Source organism: Peromyscus maniculatus, chromosome 10 (genome assembly GCF_049852395.1).
Source record: "Peromyscus maniculatus bairdii isolate BWxNUB_F1_BW_parent chromosome 10, HU_Pman_BW_mat_3.1, whole genome shotgun sequence".
Lineage (NCBI taxonomy): Eukaryota > Metazoa > Chordata > Mammalia > Rodentia > Cricetidae > Peromyscus > Peromyscus maniculatus.
In genome coordinates this window covers 36,025,094-36,039,885 of record NC_134861.1, presented here as the reverse complement: position 1 = coordinate 36,039,885, position 14,792 = coordinate 36,025,094, and the positions used below count along the sequence as shown (strand labels likewise).

The 14,792-nt window shown below is 40.5% G+C and overlaps 1 protein-coding gene across 5 annotated transcripts in view; it reads left to right on the top strand.

The window, feature by feature from the left end:
• The window catches only part of Clnk (cytokine dependent hematopoietic cell linker), a 241,106-nt gene that overhangs the window by 13,154 nt on the left and 213,160 nt on the right, over nt 1-14,792 (top strand). For 2 of the 5 annotated variants that reach the window (XM_076546189.1, XM_076546190.1), the window contains exon 7: nt 3,730-3,819. In XM_076546189.1, coding sequence (XP_076402304.1) covers nt 3,817-3,819 — 3 coding nt within the window. In that variant the 5' untranslated portion in view covers nt 3,730-3,816. Of the gene's footprint in view, nt 1-28; nt 2,166-2,590; nt 3,366-3,729; nt 3,820-14,792 lie in introns of those variants that run through there. The other 3 variants (XM_076546192.1, XM_076546191.1, XM_076546193.1) reach the window with 3 other exon arrangements.

The following is a 14,792-nucleotide window of genomic DNA, read 5'->3' as shown; positions in this document are numbered from 1 at the left end:
AGACCCAGGTCTTAAACCTTTGTTTGATCCCCTTCGAGGTCGTTTTCTAAAAAAACAAACCATGTGTGTAAACTGACACTCCACCCTGAGCAACTGCAATACAAAGGTAAAAGGTGCCCAGAAGCTGGACTCAGATTCCCAGAAACAGGCAAAAGCTGATGTCACACAAAACATTCAAAATACCAGCAGCGACTAGAATGTATTGCCAGTTTAGATGACAAACATGAATGCTTGCTGTCATTTGGCAAGATGTGGAAAGCAAGTTACCATCGAGGGAAGAACTGGTGGCGAAAAGAAAAAGGAGAAAACTCCAAGACAAAGAAGTGAGCCCAGGAGAGCTCCATGCCTTACATGGAGAGCAGCTTTTCCGGTTTATGTTGCTATCCCCCAGTGGCAACAACAGAGAATTTCAGTCATTATCCAACTAGGATTAGAATCGCGCATCTACACTGACTGCAGAGCTAATACACTTTCATCTTCGGATCGAGTCTTCTAAACACAGCCTATTGAAAGTTGGTTTAATTGGCATTTTGTTAGAAGGCTAATGTCGACTTACCAAAAATAGCCTGTGAAAGAAGCAGATAAGACATAAAGGGAAAACGCATTTTAATAGTGCAGATTCTCTCCTTTCATTTGAGCCTCTGCTCAGGCGCTGCATTAAACACAGTAGCTCGATTGCTTTGCCGGTGGCATCTGTCTCTCTGGTGGTCTCCATTGTCCCAAGTATTTCCCTTCATTTCAGTCTTCTCTCTAATGCTGTGATTGGAAGCTTTCTTATCCACCAACCAATACGATTGATGACACATCACAGATATCTCCTTTCTACTCACAAGCTTGCTTTGTTTCTGTTTACTCTGGTTCTAAATCACTACATTTTCATGTTTGCCCTTTGAGAACTGTTTACAGACCCCGTGTCTGAGAAGCTTCATTATAGTCAACTCTTATTTGTTTCACAAACAGATTCTCCCTGCCCATCTGCTACCAGAAAACAAAAGGGAAGCAGCCAGTTAGTCCACAGCCTATAGGAGCTTCTTGTCTAGTTGGCAAGACCAATAATTACCTACACACACACACACACACACACACACACACACACACACACACACACACACACACACACATACACGTTGTATGAAATGGAGAGAGAACAAGCAGAGCCAGGGAGAAGGTCATATTCAGATATTTTCAATTTACCATACTCAAAATATGCTCTTATGACATGAAAATGATTGCTCCTACTAATTTTGCTCTGTTCTTGTGATTCTTAAACATGTATACAATGAAATATGGTCATTTACACCTCCCATTCCCTGCCCCCCAGCTTCCTGCACATCCCACCCAAACGATCCTCCTCCCAAATTCATGTCAGTATGAGAGTTTGGGCAAGATGAGTTCATTTGCATACTGTCTTCACATTATAATCATATAATTGCCTTTCTCCTGAAGCCACAAAGAGCCATGGAAAGCTTAAAATTAGAATTTATTTAATTGGCTTTTGCTTCTTTCTTCAGCTTTTCTTCCTGCTTGGCCCTGCACTCTTGCATTTACCAGTGCCTTGCTTCCTCACAAACCACACACACACACTCATCTCTCTGGAGCAAGTTAGGATAGTGAAGTCACTAAGGTATGACACCTAGGGAACCAGAGGTCAGCATACATCATAATCACCATCGTCACCATGGCAATCACTTTATTTGTTGAACACTTAGAGAAGATGTTTGGGGTATAGCATAGTGTGTGTGTTTCACCATCCCTCTGCGTAAAGCTTCATATCTATCTACTGTATGAATTAGGAACGATTCTGTTTCAGGCAAGCAGTGGAGTCCTCAAAGAGTTCTAACAATTGGTCAAGGTTGCCTACTTGGATAATGCCTGTTTCTACTGAAGACGGAAACATGATCTGGGGACCTGGGACAGGAACTTGATGAAGCAGAACTGTATTGACTCACAGACAGCCTAAGAGTAAGCCTACTGTGAGGTTCTGAAGTGCTAGATTCCTCCTTCCTGGCTCAATTCCAAATATCCGAGCTGTGAGAAAAGGAAAACAGGAAGGGGTACTGCACGTGGCGAATCCATATTAAAAAAAAAAAAAAAGGCTGAAGTCTGATGCCAGCTGGACAGAGCAGCAGTGGTAGTAGCTACACTCTCTCAGAAAGAAACAAATAGTAAGATACACGCGGGCTGCTTTTTCTCAGACTTCTCTGTTTGGGCTGCTTGTTGGAAAGTGAAATCCACATTAAGGGTTTTTTTTTTTTTCTTTTTTTTTTCTTTTTTTTTTTTTTACTCCAGTTAATCCTCCCTGTCAACACCCTGGCAGATATGCACAGTGCGTCTCCTAAGTGATTCTAAATAAAGTCAGGCTGATAAACAACCATCATATCCCCCTTGCCGTGATCTTTTAAATACCCAGTCACTAGCTCTCTAAACTCCTCCCTCACCACAGCCACCATACTTGAAACGAGAAGGCCTATCAAGCTGCTGTCGCTCTCAAGGATTTACCAGTATGTTCATCCACTGCCTGTTGACATTCCATGAGGTATTCTTGTATTTCAAATGGAGTTTCTGACCTATAATTGGTAGGTAATTTGTTTAATATATACAAGTTGATGGCTTTGTAGACATCCCATCACTATACTATCAAGGTAACAGATTGCCGTCACCTCTAAAAATTACTTTGTGCCTTTTACTTTTTTGTTGAAGTTTTTAATGAGAGTATGTAACATGAACGTTGCTTCAGACCTTTAAGTTCCTAACACCAGGCTGTTGTCTGGAGGTGACAGGCTGCAGGTGGAACTCTAGGCTAGACTGACTTTGTATAACTGAAATTTCTTATAATTTTTTTCTACTTGACACAGTCATTCATTCATCAGTCTAGAGAGTAATTCATCTTTACTAGAAAGGTAAACTTCTACCTTCTCCTTAAAGGATAACATGTGTCTTTCATCTCCTAATAGTCTGTATTATTTCTGCTCTTTATCTATCATGTCATTAGCCCATCCCCAGGCTTCTACCCATTGAGAGCATGAGTAGAAATATGGCCTGAAATCATTGTCTAGTTAGATACCTTATTCCAGCACTGTGAATTGATGGACCTGGGGGCTCTCATCGTTGTCAGAAGTCTCCAATAGATCATGGTGCTCATTTCTACCGAGCCAGCTCATTCTCAGATCCTTTTGTAAACTGACGCTCCAGGCAACCCTCACCAATCAATACAGAATAGGATGTGAACTTCTTTTCATCAAAAGACTCCATGAGAACAGTGAGAAGGCAAGCCGTATCCTGGGAGAAGATTGTTTGTAACGTGTACAACAAAAGATCAGCACCTAGACTGTACACAGAGAGCCTAGAAAGAAAGAAAATAAATGGTATAGTTGATACCTTTGTTCTAGAAAGATCTGAAGAGGGAAGCTAGCCTTATGCTTCCTGTTTGATGTCAACACAGCTGTGGGTGGGACTGATGGCCCCATCTGGGTTCTGCTCTCCTGCTTTGTCCTTGGGCCACAGGAGCATATGCTTCTGCTGACATCTTCATGTTCCCATGAATGGCAGGCCAGGGCTTCCAACTGATGTGGCTTCTTCTTGGCCTCTAAACTCATGAAATAGGCAAGGTCCTTAAAAGTCCTGGAACCACACAAGAGAGCCACCAAGGGATGATCCCCTGAACAAAAAGCACTGATCCAGATGCCAAGCATTCTGACAAGAAAATTTTCTGGTTGTTTCTCATATCAGCTAGGATTTGGACCATAACATAGAAGACACCTGGTGAACGCAGCTGTGGCCATTTAGCTGATTACTTACTGAAGTGCTGTGCCTTTAATGGTAAGTCCATTAAACTTCTTGTTCTAACCTCAAAATGTAGGAAAATTATTAATATGTCAATAAGCTGGACCCATTCAAAGGGACTGGATTCTCAAAGAGGAAGAAAAGCTTGGGTTGGGTGACATCAAAAATTTCTGTCTTGAACATTCAATAATACTGATGTTGCCATCTTATTCTAAGAAGTAATGGTGCTCCTCCCATCAGAATGGGGAAGCTGTAAGTTTGCTCATAGATTTAATGTAGCAGATGCCACCAAGTTCTTTGGTTTTCATGTCAGGCAAACCAAGTACAGGCTTTGCAAATCCTGGAACTGGAGGCCAGTTCCCTAGTCTTTGGCTTTTGCTTAACTTAATTATAGAACCAAGTGAAGAGCACATTTTTCATGTGGCTGTTTGTGGAAAGAAATGAGATAATGACTACAACCACCTGAGTGCAAGCACATAGGAAATATGCCTTCTTTCTTTGTAAACATGTATGAATAATAGAGAACAAGGTATATTGTCTAAAGAGGCAGTGAGCCATCTGATAACTTTGAAAATTCACTTCAAGGAGTAAACATTGGCAATATACTTCCAGACTCAACAGCTTGGGAGAAAGACACATGTGTAAGGTGGGCATGGAGGAAGACCCATTGTCTGTGAAGAGGGACATCTCTGCAGAGCCTCTCCAGATAGCTAGCCTTTATTTCAGCAGCTATAAATGGTAGAAACATCTTTCAATAGCACAGCATGCACAGAGTGAATCAACTGTCAACTATGGCCAGCAAGAGAAAGTAGACATTATGGATGGCAGAGAGATTGAGCAAATTACAGAGCTTTGACAAGTATATAGATTCATGTTAAGCCATGCAGCCAATATAAGCAGCAATCATAGAAAGCATGATACTGTCATTAATTGCTTGCACCAGACACTTTGAAGCATTCACTTCCTTAACCTGGAAAAAAACAAATATTCTAATCCTCATAATACATATGAGGGAACAGAGGTCCAGAGAGCTTCGCTACTTTATCAAGCACAGCATGAAACAGGAATTTGACTGTCTCCAAGGATGTTTTCCTTAAGACCAACTCAAATCATGATGATGGGGACAGGATCTGAATGGAGAGCAAAAAAGAGAATGTAGGCTGCTATCAGGGATGTCCAGGGTGGTGACATCTGAAGGGCTTGTTGGCCAAGGATGAATGCAGGGCTGTTTGGGAGCAGGACTGTTGCCATGGGGAAGATAAGAGCAGATGTTAGCTGATGCACCTGAGAGGCAGGCAGTTGTGTGTCAGGAAGTTATGTCTAAAATCTAGGAGGACAGGGGAGTTTATCGCTGCCACAGCCACAACCACAGTCATAACTGAAATAGAGGTGGCTGGTAGGTTATTTCTCTCCTAGCTGAAAAGTATATGCTGTTCTTCCTAATCTTGGATAATGATCTCTGAAATCTCTTGGAGGAGGCTTTTCCCAATGCTGCAGGGTTTACAGCTCCATCCTCTCCCACCAAAAGGGAGTGGCATAAATAATTACCATTTTCGTTCCCAGAATGATACTGGCAAAATATATATATTAGACATAATTGTCTGACACTTGGAGAAAGTGATGTTGCAAAAATAGGAACCCATGAAAAGGGTAGGAGAGGAAAAACACCTGCCTCCCTCTGCTTCCTGACACTCTTAATTTGAAGACAAGAGTGTTTTGGTCCTCAGATGCCTGATCTATTTACAGATGTATTTATAAATGTGCAAGACACCATTTCTAGGTTCTAGGTTGTTAATTCATCACTTCTCACCACTTCATATGCCTCCTAAAACAAGTCTTCCTTTGACTGATAGTGGAACTTTAGAGTCGGAAGAACTGTCAGGGCACCCAACCCACTCAAACTCAATTTCTATGTAATAGCATTTCAAATAAAAGCTACTCAGAGACCATGGGGACAATCCTCCTCACCGCAGTGGGGCTTTTCTAAGTAGAGTCAGACTATTGCTCCTCTACCCACAAACCAAGCCTCTCCTCACCACAGGCCTTTGTCCATGCTCTGTGTATCACGCATGCTTGATCATATCCATTCTGCTTTCATTGCTATGCTGGATACAGCTTGATGGGCTCATGAAGACTGACCATTACATTATGTAGGAATTTCACAATTGGTTATTAAATGGTTCTGTTATTAAAAATAAATACATAAACTTGTAGACATGTTATATTTTAAAACAAAGGGAATAAATGTTCACAACGCATCATTCATGATTGTTTTCACTAAGTTGCAGCACTATCTGTATCTCTTGAGTCATTTCTCCAGGATAGAATTGCATCATAATGGTGCTGGCTGCACTTGTCTTCTTGACTCCGTATATAGACAGTGAGCACTGACAGCTTGAACTCCGCCATACTGGGAACATTTCTACCATGGAAACTTGCAAATCCAACACACCTGGGTTGATATTTCTGTTTCTCTCCATAGGGAACCTTGTTCATCTAGAGCCACTCCATCTAACTCCCTTCCTTGTACGTATTCTCTCATATCCTACTCTAGGTTAGACTCACATTTGATGTGACTTCATAGGTTTGGATTCCTTTCTTAAATGACTTCTATAATTACTCATTAACAGTGAGCGTCACTTATTAAATATGTAGGTTCTATATTCAATGAAAGCAGATTTCTTCTTTTATTTCCCACTGTGAGCTCATCAGATTTTCTCAACAAATAATGGTACAGTTAATATCAATTTACATTATAAAAAAAATTAACTTGTGTAGGGAACCCTACTGCCCTTTAAGGGAGAATGATAATTTGTTCTTAATGGATACAGGAGAGTTCTTCCTAGGAAGATGCTGACTTCATTTGCAAAGACACTGATATAAGCACTTCTAAAATTTTTACTAGTATATCTCCATTGCACATATAGACTTCATATTGACAATTCTTTCAAGTATAGCATGCCCTTTGACCATGTTCATTTCCCAGTGCTCTCTCCTGTCTTCACTACTTCTCCACCCCCGCCTTCCTCCAGACTGTGTCATGCCACAAATATATATGATTTTATGTATCTATGCACTGCCTAGAATCTACAAATGGAAGAGAATTTATGATATTTGTCTTTGTAAGGATGGCTTATTTTACATAATATAAAATGATCATGAATTGCATACATTTTCCAACAAATGATGTGATTTCACTCTTCTGTATGTCTGAAGACAATTCCCTTGTGTATATACATCACATTTTCTTTATTCAGTTATCTGTTGATAGACATCTACCTTGATTCCACAACTCAGCTGTCTCAGAAAACAAAGATGAGCAAGTATCTCTCTGTTGTGTTGACTTTGGTATAGTCTCATGAATGATCTAGCTGCATCATAGGAAAGTTTTATTTTTAGATTTTTGGAGGAAAATTTCATATTGGTTGGAATAATTTACATTCCCACCAGCAATGTCTAAGGTCTCTTTCCCCATTGTCCCACCAGCTATTTGAGACTGAAAGAGGAGTCCTGAAGACTTATTGAAGCCAAGGCACAGAGATAGTAGCTAAAAACTACTAGGTAAGAAGAGTTAATGGGCAGGTAGCTGGCTGGAGGCTTGAGAATAAGGAACAGTGAACCATCCCAGGAGGAAGACCTTGTGAGTGTGTAGCAAGAGTGCCTAAGGAAAGCACTGTCTGCTGGTCCTTTTCAAGTTTTTGTGATGTGATGTAAATAACATTTTACTTTAGTCTTCCTAACTAACCTTAGTGCTCTGTGTATATGAGTATACATTGACAGAAATGCTGTTTCATATTTAGATACTACATAGGATAGAAACAGAAGATATGTCACTATGTCATTTTATAAATGACAAGTGACACATATAAGAATTGTGAGGCATATGAGAAGTCTTAATGACCCGTATTTCTAGTTCATGAAGCATTTGAGATATTGATTGGTAGGTTAGTTGGTTGGTTAATTTTTTTTTCAAATCTTAAGTCACTTAGATAATAGCATATAACTATTTCTATGATGGTTCTATTCCTAACTCTAGAGTGTAGAATATACAACATTTTTCAGCTTAAAAGCACCTTTTAAATCAGGAAAAAGGAAATTCGGAACCAGCCAAACATGTGTTCAAATGCATGGCCAAGAATGCACTGCATGGCTGATACCAAACACTGTCAGAGAGATGGGATGGGCTCTGGTCTCCAGCACAGCAGGGTGGACATCATTCACAATGACCTATTGGATGGTTCATGAAAAACTAGGAAGAGCAGGAAGAATCCATGCATAGCAATGATAAGGAGGGAGCACATCGATCACCCTGATTTGGTCAGTGCCATCACGGACATGTACTGAAATGTCACACTAAATCTCATAAGTATGTGCAATACTGCAATTTAATCAAAACTACTTTTATACATTTGAGACAGGAAGACCTTCACTTAATCATCATATATTGCATTCATGTAATGAATGATCATCATACTCCATAAATATGTACAATTTAGATAATAATTAATGAATTATATATAGCTATAAAAGTTAAATAACCAGCCATTTCAAGGCCATTATACTCAACTAGCAAGAATTAATAGAGTCTAAAGTGACTGAGAAGCTAGGCAAGGGGAGGGGTCATATTTTGAAACACTTCAGCATAGAGAATTGTTTCTAGATTGATCTGGAAGGTGGAGAAAAAAGAAAAGTCCTCTAATGGTTTCTGGGTAAGGAACCTAAGTGGTAGTGAAGACCCTTAGTGAAATAGGAACAATTGCAGGGTGCCCGAGGGCAGAAGTCTGTAGGAGGATCAGTGATGCTAGGAAACCACAGTGGCGGGGGGCAAGGCAGATCCCTCCCACCACAGGTGAGTTCCTGAAATTGGGAGGAAGAACCACTATCCCAGCCAGGTGGTTTCTACCCTACCACTTAGGCTGTGCTACCCAACTTCCTGTTGGTTTGTTTGAACAAGCATGGGGGTTTGAGTCATATCAACATTTGCCTGTATTTCCCGTCTCTTTCTTTTGAAAATAACAAATGCCAGTTAAATATATCAGCTTCAGATTGCATATGCTTACTGGTGTATGGGAAGTTTTCCAACACTCATGTTTCATTTCTTGCTGATTTAACTCTTCCTTGTTTGTAAGAACTATACACTAAGCATTAAATGTAGAATGATCAAGCAAATGTCATGAGGAAACAGGCAATGTGGACAGGTAATAATAAACTATCACTTTTCCAAAAAAGAAATATCATGCTACTTACAGTTCAAAGGCTTAAGCAATATCACAAGCAAATCATGACACCAGGCAAGCACAACCGCATGTGACCCAAAAATCCATTACAAGGTAAGAAACTATTGTCAAGTGGGACACAAAAAGGCACATCCAGAATAGGGGGGCAGTGGTGATTATTTAGTATTGATCCAAATATCTGAGTATGAACATAAAATATGAACAGCAATAAAGTAATCTTTGGAAGTCAACAGAAATTACAATGTATAACATGCACATGGGTTAAAGTTTATGGAAGAAAACATGTTCCCTAGAATAATTTATTGCTCGATAATATGACAAAAATATGCATATTTTTAGAATGCAACAAGGAGAGAAAGGTATCACATACACATGTGTGCAGTACTGAGTCAGAAAAGAGGAAAGTATGGACCAGTAATCACCCTTGAGGTGAAAACCTATCACGATCTGTACATTGACACAGGTTAAGCCTTAGCATCATTTAAGAACTGGCCTGAGTTATTTCTCAGCACTGGGGCCAACATTCTTTAGTACAAAATATCATAGGCTGATATTTGCTCTTCCTAACTGAATAGCAGAATAGCTCATGAAGAACTGTAGCATTTGTGCATCTTCTAAACACAGCTAAGTTTAGGAAAGACAAGCGAGTTTGATGAAAGCATTGTATTGGGACTCCTCCATGTCAGCTCCATGAACATTTAGACTTTGCCAGTTCTAGACTGTGCATTTCTGCCCTGTGCATTATCGGTAGAACCCCTGGATTGCATCACTAGGTGCCAGCATCCCTGCCTAAAGTCTGACAAAGACACTTGTTACAGTCATTGCCAGAGATCCACAAGGAAGCAAAATCTCCTTAGCTGTATTGTAACATCTGCCCATATAAATGTCTAATCTAGTAGCCTTCAAGCTTGACCATCTACCAGAATCTCCTTAGAGAGCTTATTTTAAAAGCAGTCCCCTGGGTCCCAGCACCAGCTCTTCCGATTCACTAGAATTGGGGTGGGGACCGTGAATTTGATTACGTTATCAGTGGTAATGTTGGTGACGGTGATTCTGCCATTACACATTGAGAGCCACCTCTCCAGCTCATCTCTGCTGCCTTCTATGCCCTTATTCACACCCTGGCCTTTTCATCTTTTCATCTCTCTAGTGATGGACAACTTGGCTATCTCTACTCCTCTGTTTCCAGTCAGCATGCTTACACCTGTCTCAAATCACATGATGGGGAGGCTTTCCTAGGTCTCTACCCTGGATAGCATTTCAGGCTCATGGACTCCATGCATGCTTCATTTGAGTAAGTCCTGCCTGATCACTCTGGAACTAACCCAGCTATGCTCCCACCAGCTCTTCACAAATAGCTTATCCCCTCCCCCCCCCCAAAAAAAGATAAAAGCTACAAATCAGGAAGTTAATTCAGTTGACACTTCCCCCACCCCTTTCTATTAATACAATGAGTAAGTGAAGAGTCTGGGTGCAAGTCCCACCTTGCTGGTTATCTATGAAATGATCTTTAAGTGGCTTTGAGTCTGACCACAGAATTTTCCAGTGTTCAAACTGACCTTTAGCAGTCACCTCTCCCCCCCCCCCCCCGAAAAGCATTTGCTTACCCCACCAGGGTTTCACACCGCTAAACTGAACAAAATAATTATATTGCCAAGAATTTTGCCAGTACAAACTGAGTAAAGGCATTTTCTCTTTAGGAATTATCCACATACGTGGTTGGCCATCCTAAGTCTAATGGCGTTGTATCTGTGGTCTGAAAATCAACTCTGCCACTCTTTCGTAGCAAGAATCTTAAAAGGTCTTATTAGTAGAAGCAAACCTGGAGCCAGGTATTGGGGTGCATGCTGGAAGATCAGAGAAGCAGAACAAGCCACAGCCACCTCACCTTGCCAATTCCTCAGCTGATCCTGTTTCCTCAGACTGGATACCTCTGAGTCCTCATTCAAATGGATCTCAGCTGAACTGTGCTGCTCAAAGCCTAAAAGCTTAACCAGGCTTTTGGGTTCCTCATCCTCATGCCTTAAATACCTTTCTGCTTCCTGCCATTACTTCCTGGGATTAAAGGCTCACTTCATGGGATTAAATGCGTGAGTCACCATGCTTGGCTGTTTCCAGCGTGGCCTTGAACTCATAGAGATCTGGATGGATTTCTGCCTCTGAAATGCTAGGATTAAAGGCGTGTGTGCCACCATTTTCTGGCCTCTATATCTAATGGCTGTTCTGTTCTCTGACCCCAGATAAATTTATTAGGGTGTACAATATTTGGGGGAACACAATACCACCACACTCTTTCCCTGTTCCTGCTATGAAAGCCTGTGGTTTCTTCCATGAGCTCTACAGAGAAGGATTTCCAGAACAGTTCTATGCATGAATAAATATTTATAGATTTTATCTTTGGCTCCAAAGATATCTATCGCTTGTTGGTCCAATAGCTATAATGTGACCTAGCATATTTTACACTTAATCCTTTACCAGAAAGGTTGAATGTCCCATCTAACTTCTGTATCAGTTACTTTTGGTTGTTGCTGTTACAGAATGTCTTACAAAACAATCTTGAAGGAAAGGGTTATTTTGGCTCACTGTCTAAGCGTCCAGACTATCATGGTGGGGAATGTGTGGCAATAGGAGCAGCCCTCACTGTGAGGGCAAAGCACGGATGGGCTGGTCTTGTGGGGCCAAAGTCAAGGAAAAAAATTATGAATAGTGGTGATCAAGATGAATTCCCCCCCCCCTTTTTTTTTCTTTTTTACTTAATCTAGGACTCCATCCCATGAAATGGTGTCATCTATATTTAGTGTGAATTTTCCTTCTTCAGTAAAATCTCTGTGGGCAGGCCATCACAGACACACTCAGACATGTGTCTTCTAGGTGATTCTAAATCTAAATCTAAATCTGACAATGGTGATGTGCTATTTCAACCTCTGCCCCCTGTTTGGTAACACCAAGCATGCATTGTCGTACTCCCATGAAAATCAAGACTCATAATGATGGATTCTAAGTAACATGGTTTATAAGGGTGAAGCTAAAATTCTGTGCACATATTCTCAATTCACCTTACTATTGGACAGCTCTGGGCTTCAGCTTCTACCTCTATATTGTTAGAAGGTTGGAAGGGGTTGTATTGAACCTGTAGTGATAATGATTTTATAGTTAAACTCTTAGTTGTATCTTATTAGGGTTCAAGTGTGTCCCCCAGAAATTCCCAAGTTGGAGCCCTAACCTCCAGCACTTCAAATGTGACCTTACTTGTAAATAAAGTCACTCTAGACATAGTTAAGATTAAGTCATAAGGAAATAGCGTGAACATCTAATCCCATTGATATCCTTTTTTTTTTTTTTTTTGAGGTAGTGTTTCTTTGTGTAGCCTTGGCTGTCCTACAACTCACTCTGTAGACCAAGCTGGCTTCAAACTCAGAGAAATGCATCTGCCTCTACTTCCTGAGTGCTGGGGTTAAACACGTGTGCTACTACATCCAGCTAATCCTACTGGTATTCTTATACTGAGAGGAAATTTAAACCCAACACACAAATGGGAAAACAATAAGAGGATGAAAGGAGAGCCCTGGATGGGTGTAGTGGAATCCAAAAAATGACAAGGATGTCAATAAACGTGCAGAAACAAGAAGCCGAAACAGGTTCTGCCTCAAGATGTTCACAGAAACCTACTCTGCTCTTCTCTCCATCTGGACTTCTGGTCCTCAGAATTGTGATCTGATAAATTTACATTGTTCTAACAATTTTTTTGTGGTGCTTCAGCCTTACAGTCCTAGTTTTGTTGGGCTTCATCACTATAGTCCTAGGAAACCAAAGCACACACAGATATACTCATACAACCCCACCTGCAAGCCTCTTCCTTGTAATCTTAGTTCCCTGGACTGCACCTATTCTTGGCTTGGAGGATTTCCAAGCAAAGCTATTGCTTCATCCTAAAATTTTATTCCCAAAGCCCCATCTGATTTATATATCTTCACACAATATTGAGAATGTCTTGAGATGCACTGCTCCACACACAGCATATGGCAAGGAACAAAACAGATACAGTCTCTGCAGTGGGGCTTCTGTCTAATAATGGAGACAGGAAGCAAGCTACACCTGTGAGCATCAAGTCAAGGAATGTATATGTTAGTCTAGAGGTGAGCTAAGCAAAACAGAAAACAAGGCAAAAAGATTAGAACTCAGAAAGGAAGGCTATGAAATAAGGTTGGTATAGACAAGAAGATAAGACTTGAATAAAGTCATGAAAGATAGGCTAATGGCAGACTATTCCAAGGACACACACTAGTGAATGCAAAGATAAAAATCATGTCTAAGTAGCAGCAAGGAGAGCCAGTGGATCAGAGTGGGAGAGAAAGATCTACATGATCTGTAGAACAATTTGTACTTCTACATGTATTCATGGTGTTATCTATAATGAAGATTATATGCTATGCAAACCTCTGTACAGTTTCCACCTTGACAAATAAAGATGCTAAGAACACACTCCAGACCTGTGTTTTCTGTTCAAAGCTATCTCACAAAGCAGCTTATACCATCAACAAGGAAGTATTCCTTGCTCAAACAGAGGTCTACTAACTCCTAAAAAAACTCAGAGTTCATCTAGACATAATAACCAAAGCACACTAGCCTGCCTCCTCCCTCTCCCCCTGACCCAAAGGAGATCCTCAGTCTATTGCAGAAAGCAACAGAATTCAGTGAGCATTTATAATCATGACCTAATCAGAAGAGATATCGGGATCCAGGATCTAGTAATTTCCAAACATACTACTTCAACATACATTTATCATCTACTGTATACCAGAAAGTAGTATGTTATTAGTAACATTATTGCTGTTTGAGGTCACAATAGAAATAGCCTCTACATCAAATACTGAATGAAGCAGAAAGAAATCCTCCCCAAAAAAGACTTGCTATAATGCATAAGAGCTAGCATTTCAGCCATGCATAGTACCTCATGCCTTTAATTACAGCGCTTGGGAGACAGAAGCACACCAGTCTCTGAATCAGGGAGCCAATTATCATGACCTAATCAGAAGAGACATACAGTTCCAGAACAGCCAGGGCTATACAGCAAAACCCTGTCTCAAAACAAAAACAAACAAAAAACAACTATCGTTTCTTCACTCTACCTACATTCCAAATAGATTTCTGTAATATATTGGATGTTATTTTTCTTAACTCATATCAATTCTAAGACAAGAGTCAATTTGCATCTATAGGTCAAAAGAAGAGAGATCTGAGGAGCTCACAAGTTTCCCAGAGTTGTCACAACCATTAACTGGAAAAGAGAGACATCAAACTGTATGAATTGGCTCCCTGAATGTCCTAGAAGCACTCTGCTGGCATGTGATCAGAACCTAAATAAGTGTATGTTTGCTCTGTGGGAATGAAGTGCATTCTTCTGCATAGTAAATGGAAATCATCAAAAGACAGAGTGATGGGCCACTGGCTTTACAAGTTGAGGAAGAATACAGATGAAGCAACAAGAACACATGCAGGAATAATGAAAAGTACCATGAACCTGAGCTAATAGGAGGCAGAAGAGAAGGATGGAACCATTTTGGAGCCTGAGGGTTCATGATCATAAGCTTGCATTTTATTCTGTGAGTACTCAAAATGTAATCTTATTAAATACATGCTTTGACAGATCCTTTTACACAGACTTAGCAAATTGTCCTCTTTTTCTATTCTATACCCACCTTGTCTTCTGTCACCTGGCTCTACAAAAATATTTTCCTTATGTGGCCAGTAGATAGTCACCAATGGCATGTA